The sequence below is a fragment of the Saimiri boliviensis genome, chromosome 14, assembly GCF_048565385.1.
Source record: "Saimiri boliviensis isolate mSaiBol1 chromosome 14, mSaiBol1.pri, whole genome shotgun sequence".
NCBI classification, from domain to species: domain Eukaryota; kingdom Metazoa; phylum Chordata; class Mammalia; order Primates; family Cebidae; genus Saimiri; species Saimiri boliviensis.
The window spans coordinates 27,029,358-27,055,979 of NC_133462.1; the positions used below are offsets into that span (position 1 = coordinate 27,029,358).

A 26,622-nucleotide genomic window follows, 5' to 3' on the forward strand; every position below is an offset into this window, starting at 1 on the left:
ATCTGAATGAAAAAATGGTGATCCATCTTCAAAGTCCACCAAAATTAAATGGAAATTTGGAAAGGATTTGATGAAATGTTCACGTTAAATGCAGAATAAAGCAAGCAGGAAATGGCAGCATGAGGAACCAGAGAGCTTCTTTACCTGGTTTACTGACCATTCTGATCCGAGTGATGATGAGTTAGGAGAGGTCATCAAAGTTGATATTTCGACAAATCCATCACAGTACTACTCTTCTTTCTCGATACGGATGATGGAGGAGGAGGAGAAAAAGATGTTGATAATAGTAGAGGAGGAAGGATTAGAGAATACTGATGAGAGAGGGGATGAGGATGACAGTGAAAAAGATGAAGATAATGATGGAAGGGAAGAAGGAAAGAAGGATAAAAAAGATGACGACTAATAAGAACACTGACAGATACCAACCTTCTCTACACCATGGTTCTCAACTTATTTTGGGTGAAATACCTTGAGCAGAATACAATGGGAAAAGAGTCTCTACCCTTTCTCTTCAAAATTTATTTATTTTTTATTTTTTATTTTTTTCCTTTTTTTGAGATGGAGTTTCGCTCATTACCCAGGCTGGAGTGCAATGGCGCGATCTCGGCTCACCGCAACCTCCACCTCCTGGGTTCAGGCAATTCTCCTGCCTCAGCCTCCTGAGTAGCTGGGATTACAGGCATGTGCCACCACGCCCAGCTAATTTTTTGTATTTTTAGTAGAGACGGGGTTTCACCATGTTGACCAGGATGGTCTCGATCTCTCGACCTCGTGATCCACCCACCTCGGCCTCCCAAAGTGCTGGGATTACAGGCTTGAGCCACTGCACCCGGCCTTTTTTCTGCTTTTTAAACAAGAAAGCAGAAAAAAAAAAACCATGTACAAAAAACACATAAAACATAACAATGAAAGTGGTATGTATGTAACTTTAAGAAATCAATTTAAACATAAATTTATTAAATTGTTATGAGATAAAAACATTAATCTTAAGATGTTTTACATAATGTCCATTTTTCAAGATAACTACAAAAATTTTGTAGAAACTATGCAAATAAACTGAAAGAATAAGCAAAGCATGCCACTATGAAATTTAAAAAGTCAGTTAAGAAAGCAGATTAGGCCGGGCGCGGTGGCTCAAGCCTGTAATCCCAGCACTTTGGGAGGCCGAGGCGGGTGGATCACGAGGTCGAGAGATCGAGGCCATCCTGGTCAACATGGTGAAACCCCGTCTCTACTAAAAATACAAAAAACTAGCTGGGCGTGGTGGCGCGTGCCTGTAATCCCAGCTACTTAGGAGGCTGAGGCAGGAGAATTGCCTGAGCCCGGGAGGCGGAGGTTGCGGTGAGCCGAGATCGCGCCATTGCACTCCAGCCTGGGTAACAAGAGCGAAACTCCGTCTCAAGAAAAAAAAAAAAAAAGAAAGCAGATTTAAAAAACCATGTACAAAAAACACATAAAACATAACAATGAATGTGGTATGTAACTTTAAGAAATCAATTTAAACATAAATTCATTAAACTACTTAACAAAAGGAAATGTAATTCCAGGACTTTGGGAGGCTAAGAGGGGCTAATTATTTGATTCCAGGAGTTTGAGACCAGCCTGGCCAACATAGCAAAACCCTTTTTCTATCAAAAAAAAAAAAGAAAAAAGAAAACCAAAAACAAAAAAACCTAGTTGGTTTTGTAATGGCATGGGCCTGTAACCCAGCTAGTTGAGAGGCTGAAATGAGAGGTTTATCTGAGTTTGAGAGGCTGAGGCTGCAGCTCACTGCCATAATCACGCCATTGTAAACCAGCCTGGTTGACAGAGTGAGGCTCTATTTTACTAATTTATTAATTAATTCAAAGGAAAAGAAATAAGATGCCTGAGTGGCTTAAGAAAAGAAGCATATAGTCTGTTCTCTACAAGAGAACAATTTTAGCAATAAGTGAAATAGGCTGTAAGTAATAGAATTTAAAAAAAATCTATATTTCATGCAAATAGCCACAATTGGATGAGGTAATCATAATTATATTGGACATAATATGCTTTAAGTCAAGTACTAGTATGAGGCAAAGATTGCTATTATGCAATAGTAAAATGGGTTAATTTACCAAGATCTGTAACTACTATATTTATTTGTACAGTTATGTATAACAACAGGGCTCCAAAATATATAAACATGGACAAAGGAGAAGCAAGAAATACATAGCAACATAATAGCTGGAGACACTGAGATCTCATTTTTAATAAATAATAAACAGAAAATTCATATAAAATAAGAAAATGGAAAATATAGATAACATTACAGATGGTATGATTTTGCATATAGAGAAATATCTGAGTAGATAATTCATAAAAAAATAATTTATATAAAAAAGATTTATTTAGCTCACAGTTTGGCAGACTGTAGAAGTTATGTGCCAGCATCTGTTTTTGGTTACAGTTTCAGGAAGCTTACAATTATAGTGGAAGATAGAGTAACTAGACATATCACAAAGCAAATGTGAGATAAAAGAGCCACGTTCCTTTAATATGGTTTTTCAAAACTATACAGATATCTGTGTGTCCCCAATGACAATGAAAAAGCAGTCAGATTGTACAGTCCCTTATATGGCATGAACACAACTTTGGCTCTCACTGTAAACTTGAAAGGAGATCACCAAAAAGAAAATAGAATCCTTAGGCCGAGCGCAGTGGCTCATACCTATAATCCCAGCACTTTGGGAGGCCGAGGTGGGTGGATCACGAGGTCAAGAGATCGAGACCATTCTGGTCAACATGGTGAAACCCTGTCTCTACTAAAAATACAAAAATTAGCTAGGCATGGTGGCGCACGCCTGTAGTCCCAGCTACTCGGGAGGCTGAGGCAGGAGAATTGCTTGAACCCAGGAGGCGGAGGTTGCACTCCAGCCTGGGTAACAACAGCAAAACTCCGTCTCAAAAAAAAAAAAAAAAAAAGAAAATAGAATCCTTAGAGAATTTTAAAGCATAAAACAGAGGATGCCCCTATGTGAAAGTCAAATTTTTAAAAAATCTCAGTCTTCCTAGAAACTACTTCCTTTGGAACATAGCTTCCCAGGTCACATTTTGAGAACTGATACTTTCTTGACTTCTGGATCTCTCATCTGTGTTGTCTGCTGTATTTGCTCTCACATACCTGGGGGTTTAGTTACCATCTCATGTCTCCTCATATTCCAAGGCTCTTTTCCTTGCTTCAGACAAGTTACCAAGTCTGGCTTAGAGACAGCAATACCTGTTTTATTAAAAATAAATAACATAAATATTGCTCACATTACTCAAATAATATGCTCATTAAAGAGAATATTCTAGTAAATTAATTCCCCAATAATTTATAACAAAAATTTCTAAATATTTAGAAAATATTTTAAATTTGTACAGGTCCTTAATTTTACTATCTAACACTACTGAATCAAAAATTGGTGGTGGCAATGAGATTTTAAGGTGTGGGCAACTATTTTCTATGCCACTAAACTTCTGAAATTTCCAATAATCTAGAGTTAAAAATACAGATCTGAAAAACACAGATCTACTCAGAAATGTGGAAAGTTCAGGTAAAAATAAAATATCTTTAAAAAATTTATATCTATACTTACAAATCCCTGTTTTCAGAAAAAAAATATCTGCAACTCATTTATGCTAAGCATAAATCACCAAAACACATTCTACAGAAAAGAGAAATGAAACCTATAGAATATAATAGAAATTGTTTAATTAAAATTATCCTTACCCAGGAAGATCAGGTTTCTGTAGTTCTCTAACATAACATCTCTATATAAATTCTGCTGAGTCTTGTCCAGGCATTGCCACTCCTCCAGAGAGAATTCTATGGCCACATCATTAAATGTCAACTGTCCCTGAAAAAAACACAACAAAAGACATACATATTTCCTGAGGGGCCATGGGCAGAATTTTTAATTTGACTAAATTTAAAATGGTTTTGGTTCTTATTTGGATTATATATGAAATGTGTGGGGAGTATTGGTGACAAAGGGATTTAGTTCCAAAATCCCAGGAATACTACAGACAGATGTGGTATATTTTCTGCTTTATGATTTCTTTTTTTTTTTTTTGAGACAGAGTGTCGCTCTTGTTACCCAGGCTGGAGTGCAATGGCACGATCTCGGCTCACCGCAACCTCCGCCTCCTGGGTTCAGGCAATTCTCCTGCCTCAGCCTCCTGAGTAGCTGGGATTACAGGCATGCGCCACCATGCCCAGCTAAGTTTTTGTATTTTTAGTAGAGACAGGGTTTCACCATGTTGACCAGGTTGGTCTCGATCTCTCGACCTTGTGATCCACCCAAAGTGCTGGGATTACAGGCTTGAGCCACCGCGCCCAGCTGATAATATCTTAAAGAGTGTTTTCCAACTTGGATTCATTCTTCCCATCACATTCAGGTACGCTGATCAAGCGTAGATTAGGTCTTGGAGGCTTTATTCTTTTTTTTCATTTTTTTTTTCTCTAATCTTGCCTTCTTGTTTTATTTCACTGATTTGATCTTCCTATCACTGATATCCTTTCTTCTGCTTGATTCAGCTGTTGAAACTTGTTTTCAACACAAGTTCTTGTGCTGTGTTTTTCAGCTCCCTCAAGTCGTTTATGTTCTTCTCCAAGCTGGTTATTCTAGTTAGCATTTCGTCTTTTTTCAAGGTTCTTAGTTTCTTTGCATTGGGCTAGAACATAATTTTTTAACTCAGAGAAGTTTTTTATTACACACCTTCTAAAGCCTGATTCTGTCAATTCATTAAAATTAATTCTGTCTTTTTTGTTCCCTTGATGGTGAGGAGTTGTGATCTGTGGGAGGAGAAGAGGTGTTCTGTTCTTTGATGGTTAAATCCTTTTTGCACTGCTTTTTTCCTGTCTTCATAGATTTATCTCCCTTTGATCTTTGAAGTTGGTGATTTCAGGAGGAGTCTCTGAGTGGACATTTTTTCTGTTGAGGTTGGAGCTATATCTTTTTTGGCCTGTAGAGGGCGTTGCTAGGCTCTCGGGTTGAGTCAGGTTGTTGGGTGGGTGGTTCTTTCCTGGAGTTTGTCTGCAGGTGAGATTGGCCCCACATTCCCAATGGCATCTCTCCCAGAGCTTGATCTTCCTGGTTGTCGTCAAACTGGTGTATTAAAAAACATCTGGAATAAAGTCTGAGTTTCAGAATTTCAGACAAACTCCCTAGTAACGCCTGTTTTAGGCCCAAAAAGAACTTTTCGTCAAACATTCAGCAAATGAAAGAGCCTGTGTTTTCCCCAGTTTTTCTGGCCTGTAAACAAAGATAAAGCCTTCATTTTTCAAAGATGGACATATGCAAATAAAATCTAAGAAAGGCAGGTGCCAGATTAAATGTGATTACTGAATTATATCAGCTGCATAGAGATACTTAACAATGAAGAGAAAAATGATTAACTCTATCGTGAAAATCTGTCAGCTTTTTTTTTTCCCAGAAAAATTACAGGTTTATTTAAACTTAATTCTCACCTTGAGTATGCAAAATACAAACTCCACAAAATGTTCATTTTACTTTGTAGTTTACAAATATACAAAATAGACATTTGCTTAAATTTATATTACATATTTATTAAGACAGGGAACTATATAGAAAAAAACATTTCTTCTGTTCAAGGCATGCTTGGGAATAAACCATTGTACAAATTATTGCACTTCTGAAACCACAGAGCATAACAGACTGTCTGCATAAAAATGCTAAAGAAGTTACTTGACAGGCCATAAATGTAGATCAGGAGACAAAAATAGATTTTTCAAAGTATGCAGCAGTTTGAAAACTTTTGCTTCCTTGTTTGATACCTTTAGAACCAAGACTGACCAAGCACCACCATTCAGGCTATTTAAATATGTTTTCTGTACCTGAATTTCTTCCTCTTCTATCATATCAATACACAATTCAAGGGAATTCTGGTCTTCTCTCCCCAAACTCACGGATATAATCTATACCCAGATATCCACAACTTCCAGTCACCCCCTTGATATTTTATAAGTCCAGGAATATTCAAGTCAGATCTAGAGCTGGAATGATACAAGATCCAGTCACAGACCCCATCTGTTCCTTGATTTTTGTTTTTTGGATTCCTCCTTTTTCTTGATTATACAATCACAAAGTAACTCAGTTGGGACTTGTCCATTATTGTAGTGCAATCACACTGCCATGTGTGTACCTATGCAACAATCTTGCATGTTCTTCACATGTACCCCAAAAGCTAAAATGCAATTAAAAAAAAAAACACCTCCTTACAAAGTATAGACAAGCCAGGTGCAGTGGCTCACGCTTGTAATCCCAGCATTTTGGGAGGCTGAGGCAGGTGGCACATGAGGTCAAGAGTTTAAGACCAGCCTGTCCAATATGGTGAAACACCATTTCTACTAAAATATAAAAATTAGTCAGGCATGGTAGAGCATGCCTGTAGGCCCAGCTACTCGGAAGGCTGAGGCAGGAGAATTGCTTGTACCCAGGAGACGGAGGTCACAGTGAGCCAAGATTGTGCCACTGCATTCCAGCCTGGGTGAAAGAGTGAGATTCCATCTCAGAATGAATTAACTCCAGATGGATTAAAGATTTAAATGTAAGACCTAACACCACAAAATCCCCAGAATAAAACCTAGACGAGCCGGGCGCGGTGGCTTAAGCCTGTAATCCCAGCACTTTGAGAGGCTGAGGCGGGCGGATCACAAGGTCAAGAGATCGAGACCATCCTGGTCAACATGGTGAAACCCTGTCTCTACCAAAAATACAAAAACTTAGCTGGGCATGGTGGCGTGTGCCTGTAATCCCAGCTACTCAGGAGGCTGAGGCAGAATTGCCTGAACCCAGGGGGCGGAGGTTGCGGTGAGCCGAGATTGCGCCATTGCACTCCAGCCTGGGTAACAAGAGTGAAACTCCATCTCACGGGGAAGGAAAAAAAAAAAAAAAAAAAACCTAGACAATACCATGCAGGACACGGGTGTAGGTAAGGACTTCATGACTAAAAGCAATGGTGACAAAAGCCAAAATAGACAAATGGAATCTAATTAAACTTAAGAGCTTCCATACAGCAAAAGAAACAATCATTTGAGTGAACTGGCAACCAACAGAATGGGAAAAAAAATTTTACAAGCTACCCATCTGACAAAGGGCTAATATTCACAATCTACAAAGAACTAAAATTTGCAAGAAAAAAACAACCCCACCAAAAAGTGGGTGAAGGATATGAACACACACTTCAAAAGAAGACATTTATGTAGCCAACAAACATGAAAAAAATGGTCATCTTCACTGGTCATTAGAGAAATCCAAATCAAAATCACATTGAGATACCATCTCACAGCAGTTAGAATGGTGAGCGTTAAAAAAATCTGGAGACAACAGATGTTGGAGAGAATATGGAGAAATGGGAATGCTTTTACACTGTTGGTGGGAGTGTAAATTAGTTCAACCATTGTGGTGATTCCTCAAGAATCTAGAAATAGAAATACCAGCCGGGCGCGGTGGCTCAAGCCTGTAATCCCAGCACTTTGGGAGGCCAAGGCGGGTGGATCACGAGGTCAAGAGATGGAGACCATCCTGGTCAACATGGTGAAACCCCATCTCTACTAAAAATACAAAAAATTAGCTGGGCGTGGTGGCGTGTGCCTGTAATCCCAGCTACTCAGGAGGCTGAGGCAGGAGAATTGCCTGAACCCAGGAGGCGGAGGTTGCAGTGAGCCGAGATCACGCCATTGCACTCCAGCCTGGGTAACAAGAGTGAAACTCCGTCTCAAAAAAAAAAAAAAGAAAAGAAAAAAAAAATACCATTTGACCCAGCAATCCCATTACTGGGTACATACCCAAAGGATTATAAATCAATCTATCATAAAGACACATGCACATGTATGTTCACTGTGGCGCTGTTTACGATAGCAAAGACCTGGAACCAACCTAAATGCCCATCAAAGATAGACTGGACAAAGAAAATACAGCATGCACACCCCATGGAATAGTATACAGCCATAAAAAAGGATAAGTTCATGTCTTTTGCAGGCAAATGGATGAATCTGAAAACCATCATTCTCAGCAAACTGACACAAGATCAGAAAAACAAACACCACATGTTCTCACTGTTAAGTGGGTGTCAAACAATGAGAACACATGGACACAGTGAGGGGAACATCACACACTAGGGTCTGTTGGGGGATTGGGGACTAGGGGAGGGATAGCAGGGAGGGGGGAGATTGGGGAGGGATAACATTAGGAGAAATAACTAATGTAGGTGATGGGGGGATGGAGGCAGCAAACCACCATGGTATGTGTATACCTATGTAAAAATCCTGTAAGATCTACACATGTACCCCAGAACTTAAAGTAAAATAAAAAATAAATAAATACATAAACTTGATAAATTTTTTTAAAAAGTATAGACAAAAGGCAGCTAGGTGTGGTGGCTCACGCCTATAATCCCAGCACTCTGGGAGGCTGAGGTAGGTGGCTCATCTGAGGTCAGGAGTTCGAGGTCAGCCTGGCCAACATAATGAAACCCCGTTTCTACTAAAAATTCAAAAAAAAAAAAAATTAGTTGGTTATGGTGGTGGATGCCTGTATTTCCAGCTACTTGGGAGGCTGAGGCAGGGTAATCTCTTGAACCCATGAGGCAGAGGTTGCAGTGAGCTGAGATCATGCTATTACACTTCAGCATAGGCAACAAGAGTAAAACTCCATTGTACTCCAGCATGGGCAACAAAGTAAAACTTTGTCTCAAAAAAAAAAAAAAGACAAAATACTAGTTGTGGTGGCTCACACCTCTAATCCTAGCACTTTGGGAGTCCAAGGAGGGAAGATTACTTGAGGTCAGGAGTTTGAGACTAGCCTGGCCAACATGGTTAAATCTCGTGTCTACTAAAAATACAAAAATTAGGCCGGGCGCGGTGGCTCAAGCCTGTAATCCCAGTACTTTGGGAGGCCGAGGCGGGTGAATCACGAGGTCAAGAGATGGAAACCATCCTGGTCAACATGGTGAAACCCTGTCTCTACTAAAAATACAAAAAATTAGCTGGACATGGTGGCGCGCGCCTGTAATCCCAGCTACTCAGGAGGCTGAGGCAGGAGAATTGCCTGAACCCAAGAGGCGGAGGTTGCGGTGAGCCAAGATCATGCCATTGCACTCCAGCCTGGGTAACAAGAGCGAAACTCTGTCTCAAAAAAAAAAAAAAAAAGTAAACCAAAACATAAATGTTTTTAAAAATAATATATGTGCTGTTTTTCAAAATAAGATATATATGTGGCTAAAAAGCATAAAAAAAATACTCATCACTAGAGAAATGCAAAGAAAAATTGCAATAGATTATATCTCACACCAGAAAAAAATCACTATTATTACAAAGTCAAAAAATAACAGATGCTGGCAACGTTGCAGAAAAAAGGGTATGTGCTTCCAGCAGGAGTGTAAATTAGCTCAACCATTGTGAAAAGCAGTGTGGAGATTCTTCACAGAACCAAAAACAGATTTATCATTTGACCCAGCAAGCTCATAATTGTGTATCTACCCAGTGAAATATAAATTATTTTATTATAAGGACACATGTACATGCATGTTCACTGCAACACCATTCACAACAGCAAAGGCATGAAATCAACATAAATGCCTATCAGTGGTAGACTGGATAAAGAAAATATGGTATGGTAAGGTGGAGTGGCTCATGCCTGCATTTCCAGCACTCTGGGAGGCTGAGGCAGGTGAATTGCCTGAGCTCAGGAGTTCAAGATCAGCCTAAACAACATGGCAAAACCACATCTCGAACAAAAAATACAAGAAAAAAAAAAAATTAGCTGGACTTGGCAGCACACACCTGTAGTACCAGCTACTTGAAGGGCTGAGGTAGAACTTCTTGAGCCTGGGAGGTTGAGGCTGCAGTAAGCTGAGATCATGCCACTTTACTCCAGCCTGGGTGACAAAGTGAAACCCAGTCTCTTAAAAAAGAAATGAAATAAAAGATTTAATAAAAACAAAATACGGAACATAAACATCAAGAAATACTGTGTTGCCATAAAAAGCAAACAAGATTATGTTATTTGCAAGCAACATGGATGTAACCAGAGACCATTATCCTTAGAAAACTAATGCAGAAAGAGAAAAACAAATGCATGTTATCACTTTAGTAAGAGCTAAATAATAAAAACACATGGACACAAAGAGAAGAAGAGACACTGAGGCCTAGTTAAGGATGGAGGGTGGGAGGACAAAAAGGATCAGAAAAATAATACCTGTGCAGTGCTGTGCTTAATCCCTAAGTGACAAAATAATCTACACACCAACCCTGACACAATTCTACCTATATAACAAACTTGCACATGTACTCCTAAATCAAAATTAAACATTAAAACAAAAGAATCTATGGGTTAAAGAGAGTGCAGTGCAGGTGGAAAGACTGGTTTGTGATACAGATAGTGGTCCAGGTGTGACTACTCTGATTAATTTCTGGGTCCATTCAGGCAGATGAGATTATGAACAGGTTGTCCAGAATCCCAGGTTGGTGGAGAAACAGGTTGCTGCTGCAGATTCAGTGTCTGAGGATGCGGATATGCCAGACTTGTAGACACTTTCATGAGTTTTTTGCAAGAAACACTAGAATAAAAAATGCTGTGGTGAAATTTCTGAGGGTGGTACCTAGTCCCAAGAGGGGTGTGGACAAGTCAACATCTAGTGGATATGTTTTCAAGAAGGTAGAAATCTTGTGATGGCTGCACTGAAAAAAGGGAGTCTGTTATCAGAACTTTTTTCCTTTAAGTTTTTATCTGGCCAGTCACGGTGGCTCACGCCTGTAATCCCACCACTTTGGGAGGCCGAGGCAGGTGGATCACGAGGTCAAGAGATCAAGACCATCCTGGTCAACATGGTGAAACCCCATCTCTACTAAAAATACAAAAAATTAGCTGGGCGTGGTGGCGCGTGCCTGTAATCCCAGCTACTCAGGAGGCTGAGGCAGGAGAATTGCCTGAACCCAGGAGGCGGAGGTTGCGGTGAGCCGAGATTACGCCATTGCACTCCAGCCTGGGTAACAAGAGCGAAACTCCGTATCAAAAAAAAAAAAAAGTTTTTATCCTTTAAGTTTTATCCTCTTTTACCCTGGGAGGAAACCCAAAATCACAGGGTAATGGGCAGTTTAACAGCCTGTGCACAGACGAGCAGAGCCCACCATTCCCAGACACCCAGAGATCCATTCCAGACCAGGCCGATGTTGTATCTGTCATCTGGAACCAAATTTGTAGAGTTTGCTAAACACCAAGCAATTCTCCAACACCAACTCATTGTCTAACATTTGAATTCTGACACCACCCAGAGACAGCAGAGACCCTGATTCAGGGCTCAGTCTGACGACTTTGCTCTTACTACAGATGCCAAACCCCACAGGCCCATCTCTGCTTCTGAGCTACCCTGTAAAAACTGGGGACTCCTGTAACCTTCCTCAAGTTCAATAATTTTATAGAGCTACTCACAGAACTCAGCAAAAACTGTAGTTACATTTATCAGTTTATTAGAAAAGATACAATCAAGAAAAGTCAAGTGGAAGAAATGTATAGAACAAAAAAAGAGGTGGGGAAAGATAAAGCACAAATATAATTCTGGTAAATAGCTGTGATTAATAAAATTCTCCAACCTGGCCGGGCGGGCGCAGTGGCTCAAGCCTGTAATCCCAGCACTTTGGGAGGCCGAGGTGGGTGGATCACGAGGTCAAGAGATCGAGACCATCCTGGTCAATATGGTGAAACCCCATCTCTACTAAAAATACAAAATATTAGCTGGGCATGGTGACACATGCCTGTGATCCCAGCTACTCAGGAGGCTGAGGTAGGAGAATTGCCTGAACCCGGGAGGCGGAGGTTGCGGTGAGCCGAGATCGCGCCATTGCACTCCAGCCTGGGTAACAAGAGCAAAACTCTGTCTCAAAAAAAAAAAAAAAAAAAAAAAAAAATCTCCATCCTTTGTGTGCTCCAGGAAGAGTTTCTGGAAAAAAACACCCTTCCCATTATGACTTAGATAGTGCTCTCTTTTCTTATCTATCACATAGCCAGACACAGACTCTGCATTTTATCTCCTTTTCCTCAAAAACAAAAACAAACAAACAAAATACAAAAACTCAGCTGAATTTGTTTTCAGTGACCAACCTAAAATATTTCTTAATCAAATATTACTTAAGTTTATTTTCTTTTTATGTATTTATTTATTTATTTTAAAGATGAGTCTTCACCATGATGGCCAGGCTGGTCTGAACTCCTAACCTCAGCTGATCTACTCACCTCGGCCTCCCAAAGTGCTAGGATTACAGGCGTGAGCCACCCTGCCTGGCCAAGTTTATTTTCTTCTAATAAGCTTCTAAACTTTGAGATACTCCCAGTCTGAGTCAACATACAACCCCATTTTATGTAGTTTCTAAGAACATGTTGACTTCAGGGTAAAACATTCTCTAATCAAAAATCTGATTCTTTCACCCTCCATTTGCCATTCCCTCCCACCTCCTCTCTAATATTGTTTGCTCTTTCATATGAAACAAGGCCCTTGTCTGCCTAAACTCTGCAATCCTTAAAGATCTTATAATTGGTACTTCCTCCTGTTGCAATACTCTTTGGAAATTCAATTTTTTCCAACATTAATCTAACTTTGTTTTATTTTACAAAGTCTAAAAATTACCTCAAAACAATAACAATTTCATCTTCAGTAAGACCCTCCCAGTCCCCTTCCAGCTTAACCTTAACTGCATCTGCATGTGGGTCCCTAGCTTTCCAGGGCTCTGTAGCTTCTTTTAGAATAAAGGCTTCTTTCATGGCTGGGGTTAGCAGGCTGGGATATCTGCAGCGAAGGCTCCCCAGAAAAAAAAAAATTAGTGATCCTTTAATAACCTCTTTTTGCAGGCTCAGTATTAGCCTTAGCTTAGAGTCACTGGGCTAAGGCTTTAGCTTTCATGTCAGAGTTATTCACTTCGTTTCTGATAGTGTTTGAAAAATTCTGCCGGGCGCGGTGGCTCAAGCCTGTAATCACAGCACTTTGGGAGGCCAAGGCGGGTGGATCACGAGGTCGAGAGATCGAGACCATCCTGGTCAACATGGTGAAACCCCGTCTCTACTAAAAGTGCAAAAAATTAGCTGGGCATGGTGGCACGTGCCTGTAATCCCAGCTACTCAGGAGGCTGAGGCAGGAGAATTGCCTGAGCCCAGGAGGTGGAGGTTGTGGTGAGCCGAGATCGCGCCATTGCACTCCAGCCTGGGTAACAAGGGCGAAACTCCGTCTCAAAAAAAAAAAGAAAAGAAAAGAAAAATTCAGCAAAATTACTCTAACAGTGTTTATATAAGAGAAGGAAATTTTAAGGTGCTTACATTTTATATCTCAATAAGAGAAGCAAAAATATCTATTCTCTTCAGACAGTAAATGTATTATTTTACTATTTCCATTAAAAATCATGTAGTAAACAATTAGTCGTATGGGAACATTTCTAGAAGGTACAAAGTTTCAGTTGATACAGCTTAGCATAAACTCAAAAAGCCATATATAGAATACAGAATAGAGATACTCACTATCACAAATTTACCCTGCAAAAAGAGGAACTGATGTTTTCATGAATCTACATAACTAACCAATTATCTACCACATTTTCTTGTGGAAATGTGAGCATTTTCTACAGTCAAAATGGAAGAAAGATTTTTCCTATTTTTTTCCTTGGTAGCATTCTAAAAGTTAAGCTTTGAAATTCTGTTTAAAATCACTGATTGGGGCCGGGCACGGTGGCTCAAGCCTGTAATCCCAGCACTTTGGGAGGCCGAGGAGGGTGGATCACGAGGTCGAGAGATCGAGACCATGCTGGTCAACATGGTGAAAACCCGTCTCTACTAAAAATACAAAAAATTAGCTGGCCATGGTGGTGCGTGCCTGTAATCCCAGCTACTCAGGAGACTGAGGCAGGAGAATTGCTTGAACCCAGGAGGCAGAGGTTGCGGTGAGCCGAGATCGCGCCATTGCACTCCAGCCTGGGTAACAAGAGTGAAACTCCGTCTCAAAAAAAAAAAAAAAAAAAAAAAGCACTTTGGGAGGCCGAGGCCGGTGGATCACAAGGTCGAGAGATCGAGACCAACCTGGTCAACATGGTGAAACCCCGCCTCTACTAAAAATACAAAAAATTAGCTGGGCATGGTGGCACATGCCTGTAATCCCAGCTACTCAGGAGGCTGAGGCAGGAGAATTGCCTGAACCCAGGAGGCGGAGGTTGCGGTGAGCCGAGATCGTGCCATTGCACTCCAGCCTGGGTAACAAGAGCGAAACTCCGTCTCAAAAAAAAAAAAAAAAAAAAAAAATCACTGATTAGGCACAGTGGCTCAGCCTGTAATCCCAGAACTTTTGGAGGCGGAGGTGGGTAAATTATCTGAGATCAGGAGTTTGAGACCAACATGGTGAAAACCATCTCTACTAAAAATACAAAAAATTAGCCAGGCATCATGGCACATGCCTGTAATCCCAGCTACTCAGGAGGCTGAGGCAGAAAAATTACTTGAACCCTAGGGGTGGAGGTTGCAGTGAGCAAAGATTATGCCATTGTACTCCAGCCTGGATGACAGACTAATACTCCATTAAAAACAAAAACAAAAACAAACAAACAAAAAACAGCCATAAAAAACATACCAGAGGAAATTCCTAAACTCATTCTCTGAAAAGGGTAAATAAAAAATTTTAACAAATGAAATATATAGTTAAATATTATTCTGAAACCTGCCTCTTTTCTGCCCTTGGTAAATATTTTCTTACCTTTCAATCCCTACTAATAAAATGTAACTTACAGTTTAAAACTGAAGTCAAAATAAGTGAACAAATCTTTTCAAGGTACAGATGTGTCTTACTAATGTGTCATCAGGCCGCCCTATTACTTGAGAGATTTTCCCACTCCATCCTGTTCACTTAAGTGCTCAGTAACCCCTTTTCAGGAGACTCCGGACTATGCCCCAGTGAGTGCCTCAGGTGCATTTTACTTTGCAAGTTCGTACACCATCTCACTGTGATCACTTTTTTTTTTTTTTTGTCTTTTGTGATGCCATTTTTTATTTCACAGATTCTATTTTTCTTTCACTTTTAAAAAATTATATTTCTTTCACTATTCTTCTGCCCCCTTAGAGAATGCAGGGGACAGAAATTATTTCAGTGTTTACCCTGCAATATCAGCATCTGATTGGCTGGCCAGCAATATGCCTTCAAGAAATGGAGGCTGGGTTGGGTGAAGACAATCTTAATGTCTCAAGGGTTAGCTTTACAAATAAAGACTAAGCCAGTAGATTTCTCTAAACCCCAGGGCATCCACTTGCTTCGTTGAAAGGCTACACTCCATACCTAAGGTTGTCCTATGGGAGAAAATGACCTGGAGCTGATATTCACTAGACACTCTAGCAGACATAACAATAGGGGGTATTATAGTTAATTCCCAGACAGTACTGAAATCCAGGACCAGGAAAAAAAAAGACTGAAGAATGGCTGAAAACACATCACTCCATAAAGTTTCCAAAGAAAAACCTTTACCCCGAAACATTGTGATAAGATTGTTAGGCCTGGGAGAAAAGAAAAAGGTACAGCCGGGTGCAGGGGCTCATGCCTGTAATCCTAGCACTTTGAAAGGCTGAGGTGGGCAGATCACAAGGTCAAGAGTTCAAGACCAGCCTGACTAACATGGTGAAACCCCATCTCTACGAAAAATACAAAAGTTAGTTTGGTGGAGTGGTACATTCCTGTAATCCCAGCTACTCAGAAGGCTGAGGCAGGAGAATTGCCTGAACCTGAGAGGCAGAGGCTGAAATGAGCCAAGATCATGCCACTGCACTCCAGCCTGGGTGACAGAGTAAGATTTTTGTCTCAAAAAAAAAAAAAAAAAAAAAAAAAGGCACAAAGATTTCTTTACAAGACAGTGTCAAGGGATTATTTTTTGCTTTCTTCTCATGGGAAATATTTACAAACAGAAAACAAGCATTATTAAAAGTTCCACCCAATGCTTTGTTAAAATAATTAAAATACAGTATCAAAAATGTACACTAAAAGACAAATAATAATGTGAATCAGAGAGGAAAAACTGACATTTGGGAAGGTAAGAATAAACTGGAAATTTAGTATTTTACTGCAAGCCAAAGTTAGGCTGAATGAATAAGGTACCTATAAAAAATGCAGGGGAGGCCTGGTGCGGTGGCTCAAGCCTGTAATCCCAGCACTTTGGGAGGCTGAGGCAGGTGGATCACGAGGTCAAGAGATGGAGACCATCCTGGTCAACATGGTGAAACCCTGTCTCTACTAAAAATACAAAACTTAGCTGGGCACGGTGGCGCGTGCCTGTAATCCCAGCCACTCAGGAGGCTGAGGCAGGAGAATTGCCTGAACCCAGGAGGCGGAGGTTGCGGTGAGCCGAGATCGCGCCATTGCACTCCAGCCTGGGTAACAAGAGCGAAAACTCCGTCTTAAAAAAAAAAAAAAAAAAATGCAGGGGAGAGATCAGACAGACTCCCTCCTTGCCGGGCAGGGCATCCCTGAAAAAAGGCAGTAGCCCATCAGGGACTTGTAAATAAAGCTCCACCTTCCCAGGACAGAGCACAGAAAAAGGGGGCAATGGTTGGTTGTGAGTTCCACTTCAGCAGACTTAAATGTCCAGGCACAGCAGATGTGAAAGTAGTAATGGAGCTCCCAGCACAGCACTTGAGCTCTGATAAAGGACAGACTGCTTCCTCAAGGGCTCCCTGACCCCCATATATCCAAAGAGACACCTCACATAGGAGAGCTCTGGCTGACATCTATGGGTACCCCTCTGGGACAGAGGAGTACCAGAGGAAGAAACAGGCAGCAATCCTTGCTGTTCTGCAGCGCCCATGGGTGATTCCCAGGCAAGCAGGGTCTGGAGTGAACCTCCAGCAATCTTGCAGTAGAGGGCCCTGACTGTTAGAAGGAAAACTAAAAAACAGAAAGAAATAGCTTCAACAGGCCGGGCACGGTGGCTCAAGCCTGTAATCCCAGCACTTTGGGAGGCCGAGGCAGGTGGATCACGAGGTCGAGAGATTGAGACCATCCTGGTCAACATGGTGAAACCCCGTCTCTACTAAAAATACAAAACATTAGCTGGGCATGGTGGCGCGTGCCTGTAATCCCAGCTACTCAGGAGGCTGAGGCAGGAGAATTGCTTGAACCCAGGAGGCGGAGGTTGCGGTGAGCCGAGATCGCGCCATTGCACTCCAGCCTGGGTAACAAGAGCTAAACTCCATCTCAAAAAAAAAAAAAAAAAAGAAAGAAATAGCTTCAACATCAACAAAAAGGATAGTAACTCAGAAACCCCATCTGAAAGTCACCAACTTCAAAGATAAATCCAACTTCATAGATAAATCCATGGAGATGGAAAGAAACCAGCACAAAAAGGCTGAAATCACCAAAAACCAGAATGCCTCTTCTCCTCCAAGGCATCACAACTCCTCACCAGCAAGGGAATAAAACTGGATGGAGAATGAGTTTGACAAATTGTCAGAAGCAGGCTTCAGAGGGTGGGTAGTAACAAACTTCTCTGAGCAAAAAAGCATGTTCTAACCCAATGCAAAGAAATTAAGAACCTTGAAAAAAGGTTAGACAAAATGCTAACTAGAATAACCAGCTTAGAGAAGAACATAAATGACTTCATGGAGCTGAAAAACACAGTACGAGAACTTTGGGAAGCATACACAAGTTTCAATAGCAGGGTGGATCAAGCAGAAAAAAGGATACCAGAGATTGAAATGAACTCAATGACATAAAATGAGAAGGCAAGATTAGAGAAAAAAGTGAAAAAAAATCAACAAAGCATCCAAGAAATATGGGATTATGTGAAAAGACCTAACCTACGTTTGATTGGTGTACCCAAATGTGACAGGAAGAATGAAACCAAGCTGGAAAACACTTTTAGAATATCATCCAGGAGAACTTTCCCAACCTAGCAAGGCAAGCTAACATTCAAATCCAGGAAATACAGAGAAACCACGATACTCCTCAAGAAGAGCAACCCCAAGGCACAAAATCATCAGATTCACTAGGGTTGAAATGAAGGAAAAAATGCTAAGGGCAGCCAGAGAGAAAGGTCAGATGACTCACAAAGGAAACCCCATCAGACTAGATCTCTTGGCAGAAACCCTACAAGCCAGAAGAGAACGAGAGCCAATATTCAACTCCTTAAAGTAAAGAACTTTCAACCCAGAATTTCATATCCAGTCAAACTAAGCTCCATAAGTGAGGGAGAAATAAAACCCTTTACACACAAGCAATTGCTGAGAGATTTTGTCACCACCAGGCCTGCCTTACAAGAGCTCCTGAAGGAAGCACTAAACATGGAAAGGAAGAACTAGAACCAGCCACTGAAAAACTATACCAAATGGTAAAGACCATCGACACAATGAAGAAACTGCATCAACTAACGGGCGAAACAACCAGTCAGTATCAAAATAGCAGGATCAAATTCACAAATAACAATATTAACCTTAAATGTAAATGGACTAAATGCCTCAGTCAAAAGACAGAGACTGGCAAATTGGATAAAGAGTCAAGACTCAACAGTATGCTGTATTCAGGAGACACATCTCACATGCAAAGACACACATAGACTCAAAATAAAGGGATAAAGAAAGATTTACCAAGCAAATGAAGGGAAAAAAACAAAAAACAAAAACCAGGGGTTGCAATCATAGTCTCTGATAAAATATGGACTTTAAACCAACAAAGATCAAAAGAGACAAAGAAGGGCATTACATAATGGTAAAAGGATCACTGCAACAAGAAGAGAGCTAACTATCCTAAATATATATGCACCCAAGCTGGATGCGGTGGCTCAAGCCTGTAATCCCAGCACTTTGCGAGGCCGAGACAGGTGGATCACGAGGTCGAGAGATCGAGACCATCCTGTTCAACATGGTGAAACCCTGTCTCTACTAAAAATACAAAAAATTAGCTATGCATGGTGGCACATGCCTGTAATCCCAGCTACTCGGGAGGCTGAGGCAGGAGAATTGCTTGAACCCAGGAGGCGGAGGTTGCGGTGAGCCGAGATCGAGCCATTGCACTCCAGCCTGGGTAACAAGAGTGAAACTCCGTCTCAAAAAATATATATATATATGTATATATATATATGCATCCAATACAGAAGCACCCAGATACATAAAGCAAGTTCTTAACGACCTACAAAAAGATTTAGACTCCCACACAATAATAGTGGGAGACTTTAATACTCTACTATTAATATTAGACAAATCAATGAGACAGAAAATTAACAAGGATATCCAGGATTGAACTACTGTCTGGACCAAGCAGACCTAACAGACATCTACAGAACTCTCCACCCCAAATCCACAGATTTATATTCTCTCAGCACCACATTGCACCTACTCTAAAATTGACCACATAATTGGAAGTAAATCACTACTCAGCAAATGCAAATGAACAGAAATCATAACAACAAGTCTCTCAGACCACAGTGTAATCAAATTAGAACATGGGATTAAGGAACTCACTCAAACCCACACAACTACATGGAAACTGAACAACCTGCTCCTGAATGACTGGATAAATAATGAAAGAAAGGTAGAAATAAAGATCTTCTTTGAAACCAAGAAGAATGGAAAACACAATGTACCAGAATCTCTGGGACACATTTAAGGCAGTGTCTAGAGGGAAGTTTATAGCACTAAATGCCCACATGAGAAGTTAGAAAAGATCTAAAATTGACACCCTATCATCACAATTAAAAGAACTAATGGAGCAAGATCAAACAAATTCAAAAGCTAGCAGAAGACAAGAAATAACTCAGATCAGAGCAGAACTGAAGGAGATAGAGATGAAAAAAAACCCTTCAAAAAAAAAAAATCAATAAATCCAGGAGCTGGTTTTTTGAAAAGATCAACAAAATAGACCATTAGCCAGACTAATTTAAAAAAGAGAGAGAACAGCCGGGCACGGTGGCTCAAGCCTGTAATCCCAGCACTTTGGGAGGCCGAGGCAGGTGGATCACGAGGTCAAGAGATTGAGACCATCCTGGTCAACATGGTGAAACCCCGTCTCTACTAAAAATACAAAAAATTAGCTGGGCATGGTGGCACATGCCTGTAATCCCAGCTACTCAGGAGGCTGAGGCAGGAGAATTGCTTGAACCCAGGAGGTGGAGGTTGCAGTGAGCTGAGATCGCGCCATTGCACTCCAGCCTGGGTAACAAGAGTGAAACTCCGTCTCAACAAAAAAAAAAAAAAAAAGAACATTCAAATAGATGCAATAAAAAATGATAAAAGGTAGATTACCACTGATTGCACAGAAATACAAACTACCGGGGCCGGGCGCCGTGGCTCACACCTATAATCCCAGCACTTTGGCAGGCTGAGACAGGTGGATCATGAGGTCAAGAGATTAAGACCATCCTGGTCAACATGGTGAAACCCTGTCTCTATTAAAAATACGAAAATCAGCTGGGCATGGTGGCGCACGCCTGTAGTCCCAGCCACTTGGGAGGCTGAGGCAGGAGAATTGCTTGAACCCAGGAGGCGGAGGTTGCAGTGAGAAGGGATCGCGCCATTGCACTCCAGCCTGGGTAACAAGAGTGGAAACTCCGTCTCAAAAAAAGAAAAAGAAAAAGAAAAAGAAATACAAACTACCATCAGCGATTACTACTAACAACTCTATGCACATAAACCAGTAAATGTGGAAGAAACGGATAAATTCCTGGACACTTGTACACTCCCATGACTAAACCGGGAAGAAGCTGAATCCCTGAATAGACCAATAACAAGGTCTGAAGTTGAGGCAGCGATTAATAGCCTGCCAACCAAAAAAAGTCCAGGACCAGACGGGTTCACAGCCAAATTCTACCAGAGGTACAAAAAGGAGCACGCACCATTTCTTCTGAAACTATTTCAAACACAAAACAAGGAAATCCTCCCTAATTCATTTTATGAGACCAACATCATCCTGATACCAAAACCTGGCAGAGACACAAGTAAAAAAGAAAATTTCAGTCCAATATCCATGATGAACATTGATGTGAAAATCTTCAATAAAATACTGGCTGACTGAATCCAACAGCATATTAAAAGCTTATCCAACACGATCAAGTCAGCTTCATCCCAGGGATGCAAGGCCGGTTCATACACAAATCTATAAACATAATCCATCACATAAACAGAACCAAAGACAAAAAAACACGTAATTACCTCAATAGATGCAGAGAAGGTCTTTGCCGAAATTCAACAGCCCTGTATGCTAAAAACTCTCAATAAACTAGGTATCAATGAAACATATCTCAAAATAATAAAAGCTATTTATGATAAACCCACAGCCAATATCATACTGAATGAGCAAAAACTGGAAGCATTCCCTTTGAAAACTGGCACTAGACAAGTGTGCCCTCTCTCACCACTCCTATTCAACATAGTATTCAAAGTTCTAGCCAGAGCAATCAGGCAAGAAAAAAACACTAAGGGTTATTCAATTAGGAAAAGAGGAAGTCAAACTGTCTCCATTTGTAGATGACATGATTTTATATTTAGAAGACCCCATCGTCTTAGCCCAAAATCTCCTTAATAAGCAACTTCAGCAAAGTCTCAGGATACAAAACCAATGTGCAAAAATCATAAGGATTCCTGTTACACCAATAACAGAAAAACAGCCAAATCATGGGTGAACTCCCATTCACAATTGTTACAAAGAAATTAAAATACCTAAGAATACAACTAACAAGGGACGCGAAGGACCTCTTCAAGAACTACAAACCACTGCTCAAGGAAATAAGAGAGTACACAAATGGATTGAAAAACATTCCATGGGCCAGACGCGGTGGCTCAAGCCTGTAATCCCAGCACTTCGGGAGGCCGACGCGGGTGGATCACGAGGTCAAGAAATCGAGACCATCCTGGTCAACATGGTGAAACCCCGTCTCTACTAAAAATACAAAATATTAGCTGGGCATGGTGGCACGTGCCTGTAATCCTAGCTACTCAGGAGGCTGAGGCAGGAGAATTGCCTGAACCCAGGAGGCGGAGGTTGCGGTGAGCCGAGATCATGCCCTTGCACTCCAGCCTGGTTAACAAGAGCCAAACTCCGTCTCAAAAAAAAAAATAATAATAATTAAGTGGCAGGCAATTAGACTGAGGTGGCTCTAGCCCCTGATTTCCACCTTTTTTTTTTTTTTTTTTTGTTGAGACGGAGTTTCGCTGTTGTTACCCAGGCTGGAGTGCAATGGCGCGATCTCGGCTCACTGCAACCTCCGCCTCCTGGGTTCAGGCAATTCTCCTGCCTCAGCCTCCTGAGTAGCTCGGATTACAGGCATATGCCACCATGCCCAGCTACTTTTTTGTATTTTTAGTAGAGACGGGGTTTCACCATGTTGACCAGGATGGTCTCGATCTCTTGACCTCGTGATCCACCCGCCTCGGCCTCCCAAAGTGCTGGGATTACAGGCTTGAGCCACCGCGCCCGGCCTCCACTTTTTTAAAAAAAATCTAAGTACATTTTTGTTTGTTTTTTGGTAAATTAGTACATTGGGGGAAACAAAATTCAGGCTTAACCAAGTATAAACAGCCAATTAATCTTTGATTACATAACCAGGAAATTTCCATCTTGATTGTACTAATTAAGAAACTACGGCCAGGCGCGGTGGCTCAAGCCTGTAATCCCAGCACTATGGGAGGCTGAGGCGGGTGGATCACGAGGTCAAGAGATCGAGACCATCCTGGTCAACATGGAGAAACCCCATCTCTACTAAAAATACAAAATATTAGCTGGGCATGGTGGCACGTGCCTGTAATCCCAGCTACTCAGGAGGCTGAGGCAGGAGAATTGCCTGAACCCAGGAGGCGGAGGTTGCAGTGAGCCGAGATCGCTCCATTGCACTCCAGCCTGGGTAACAAGAGCGAAACTCCGCTTCAAAAAAAAAAGAAAGAAACTACGTAACCGTACCTAACCAATTACTGAATTTGTTTTTCTTCATTATACACCTTATAAAACTCTTTCCTTCCATAGACCATAAAGTACAAACCATAGCTGGGTGCTCTACAATTTTTGAATTCGATTAAATTCTTTATTATTTTAGTAGTGACTGCCACAAGTTTTTAAAATGAGAAAAGAAAAACTGAAAACCTCACGGACCACTCACGGACCCTCACCCATTCATGAACCCTGTTCCCATTCACGAACCTGCACCCCAATCAGGATTCTCCCCTGATAACCCTTCCGTGGTCCCTGCATGAGCTGGGACAGATGTGGCGCTGAGGGTGCAGAGCTGCCTAGAGAGGGCTCCAGGCCAGGGCACAGTTAATGCTCAGGGAAGAGACAGGTCGCCTGCGTCCCAGCTGTCAGCACAGCCGCCATCTTATTGCTAAAGGTCACTGAGGCCCAGCTGGGCAAGAACTCCAGGTGCAAATGGCGGCGCTGACTGCGCCGAGGCCTGAGTCCCGCCACAGCCCTTTCCCTTTCTCCGGGTGTTGGACTGGCACTCACCATTTCTAGGCTTCCAGGGGGGTCCTAGCGACTTAGGTGTGGATCTCCCAATCGCTGCACGTCACAGGCCACAGAGGTTGAGGTTGAGGTCACAGAGCAGTGAAAACGAGACCTGGAACTCGAGCAGCAACGAAAAACAACGGTCCCGCCCCACATCCCGGAAGCCGCCCCTTCCGCTCCACCTGCGTGCCTGATTGGACGGTTCCAACCCAGCGTTCCTGATTGAATAGTGCTTAAATCCCCGCCCCCTCAGGCCCTGAGTGACAGAAGATGTGATCAGATGCTGGGCTGGAGGTAGAGTGATAGGCCGGGGCCGTGGCTTAAGCCTGTAATCTCAACACTATGGGAGGCCGAGGAAGGTGGATCACCAGAGGTCAGGAGCTGGAGACCGGCCTGGCCAACATGGCAAAATCCTGTCTCTACTAAAAATATTAATTAGCTGGGTGTGGTGGCGGGCGCCAGTAATCCCACCTACTCTGGAGGTTGAGGTATGAGAATCTCTTGAACCCAGAAGGCAGAGGTTGCAGTGGGCCGAGATCGCCCACTGCACTCCAGCCTCGGTGATAGAGCAAGATTCTGCTACATTGAAGTACAGCTCTGATGTCAGGGGAGGGAAGGGACTGAACAAATCTTTTCTGCCAGAGGTGAAAAAAGAGCCTTTCCCTACCAATATCTCTTCATCTCTGAGGAAGGAACAGATAGTAGCCATAGAAAAAGCAGAGGACAGCAAGAATAAAACAACCACAGGTAGACCACTGCTGGCCACTTGTTGCCCACGTTTCTTTCAGAGACCAGAAGATGAACAAAGGATGATAAGGCCACAGGAGAAGAAACCTCTATGTATTCATATCTGTGCAGTCTTGACCTCCAATGTTTAGATATGAAGAAAATAGACTAAAGGCAAACTTACTTTTCTATTTGGCCCTGGCCCTAATGGTCAGACTGTGGTTATCTGTTTTCTCATGTGATGTGGGGGAGCTATGTGAGTATAGGCACCAATTTCATGCATACACGTCCATGTATATTTCTGCATTACTCAGCATTCTCTTATGAGGCATCCAACTTTAAATCGGGGGGGGGGGGGCGGAAATAAGTACCTATAGTATGTGCCCACTGTTAGAAGGTAACTAGTAATCAACCTGTCATTGAATCCTGGCATCCCATCCCCACTGGGTGCATGCATTAGTTAGCTCTTGCAGCATAACAAATCATTCCAAACTTATTTGCTCATAATTGAGATGCTCAGCTATTTAGGCTGAGCTCAGTGAAGCCATTCTTTTTGTCTCAGCTGAGCTCCTCCAGACATGTATCTTCAGCTGTTTGTTGAATAAGCAGCTGTGCTTCTGGGGATGAACTTCTGCTTCTGAGGCAATCAACAGGGGCACCTTGCTTCCTTTCCCCATGGTATCTTATCTTCCAGCTGGCTAAAATAGGCCATTTTTCATGGAGATGGCAGCATTCTGAAAGGGGAAAAAAACAGAAGCATTCAAGACCTTTTGAGTCTTGGTCCCAAACTAGTACATTGCCAGCTTCACAGGTTTTTACTGCTCTAAGTGAATAAGGCCAGCACAATCTAGGGTTTGAGAAACATTGTGGTGGATCTTGATAGGAACAGATTTAAAAGCACTAGGCAATGGGCATGGATACAGAAAAAACTAAAAACTGCTACAATTTTTGAAGTAGATATCACTCTGCCTTTTTTTTTTTTTTTAATGTGGTTTATAAAACTCTTTCACATCAAGAATCTTGTCCAAAGACACACAGCAACTAAGTGGCTGGGCTGAGTCTCAGGATCAACTCTGACTCCAAAGCCCATGCACTTCCGTAGATGACACTACTAAAGTAGCTGCCCTAGACTCTTAAAATCCTGGAGAGTGACACGTCTACAATAGAAGCCAGATTCTTTTTATCTTATTTTCTATTAATTTATTTAACTTCTTTTGAGAAAGGGCCTTGCTCTGTCACCCAGGCTGGAGTGCCGTGTCGCAATCTTGGCTCACTGTAACATCTTCCTCCCAAGTTCAAGTAATTCTCCTACCACAGCCTTTCAAGTAGCTGGAATTTCAGGTGCTTGTCACCACGCCTAATTTTTTATTTTTAGTAGAAATGAGGTTTCATTATGTTGGCCAGATTGGTCTCAAACTCCTGACCTCAAGTGATCTGCGTGCCTCAGCCTCCCAAGGTTCTGGGCTTACCAGTTTTAAGCCACAGTGCCCAGCCCACATTTCTTGTAAATTTGTGCCAATATAGTACTGTTTATCATTGGGAATAATGCTCTCAAGAATTTGCAAAAGCACACAGTGGCTCACACCTGTAATCCTAGCATTTCAGGAAGTTGGTATGAAAGAATTACATGAACTCAAGAATTCAAGTGCAGCCTGGGTGACATAGTAAAAACCTGTCTTCATAAAAAATAGTTTAAAAATTAAGGCTGGGTGCGGTGGTTTACACCTATAATCCCAGCACTTTGGGAGGCCGAGGTGGGTGGATCACGAGGTCAAGAGATCAAGACCATCCTGGTCAACATGGTGTAACCCTGTCTTTACTAAAAATACAAAAATGAACTGCGCATGGTGGCACGCCTGTAGTCCCAGCTACTCAGGAGGCTGAGGCAGGAGAATTGCTTGAATCCAGGAGACGGAGGTTGCAGTGAGCTGAGATCTCACCATTGCACTCCATCCTGGGTAACAAGAGCGAAACTCCATCTCAAAAAAAGAAAAAGAGTTTAAATGGGCAGAGAATGATTTGCAAATTGGGCAGCCTGTGGATCCAGAGTAGGCTCAGAGAAAATGCACATACATGGTGAAATAAGATTTACGAACAGAAAAAAGCATTGACATACACAGTGGGAGGTACAGAAACAGCCAGATTGATTACAGCTTGAGATCTGCCTTACTCAAACATGGTTTGAACAGCTGATATCCTTTTGTTGCCAATAACACAGTTGCTGGTACGAGAGTGGGTTATACTCTATTTACATATCCAGTTAGATTTTAGTTTACTATGTACAGAAAACTTACTGACAAAAATTAAACAGAAAAAAAAAGGCAGCTTTAGGCTATAATTGATTTAACAATTTCTCTCTTTTGGTCATCTCCTCAATTTTTAGAGATAGACCAAAACTTTAGACATTGATATCATTCTGTCACCATCAAAATG

General features: G+C 41.7%; 1 protein-coding gene across 3 annotated transcripts in view; it reads right to left on the minus strand.

Moving 5' to 3' along the window:
• LOC101049059 (uncharacterized) overlaps nt 1-24,747 on the minus strand; it is a 30,579-nt gene extending 5,832 nt beyond the window's left edge. The window contains exons 1-3 of one of the 3 annotated variants that reach the window (XM_074385644.1): nt 23,464-24,747; nt 3,734-3,860; nt 3,143-3,238 (exon numbers count right to left, since the gene is read on the minus strand). In XM_074385644.1, the coding sequence (XP_074241745.1) occupies nt 3,143-3,238; nt 3,734-3,860; nt 23,464-23,466 (226 nt within the window). In that variant the 5' untranslated portion in view covers nt 23,467-24,747. Of the gene's footprint in view, nt 1-144; nt 786-3,142; nt 3,239-3,733; nt 3,861-23,463 lie in introns of those variants that run through there. The other 2 variants (XM_074385647.1, XM_074385645.1) reach the window with 2 other exon arrangements.
• Between the last annotated feature and the right edge of the window lie 1,875 nt (nt 24,748-26,622).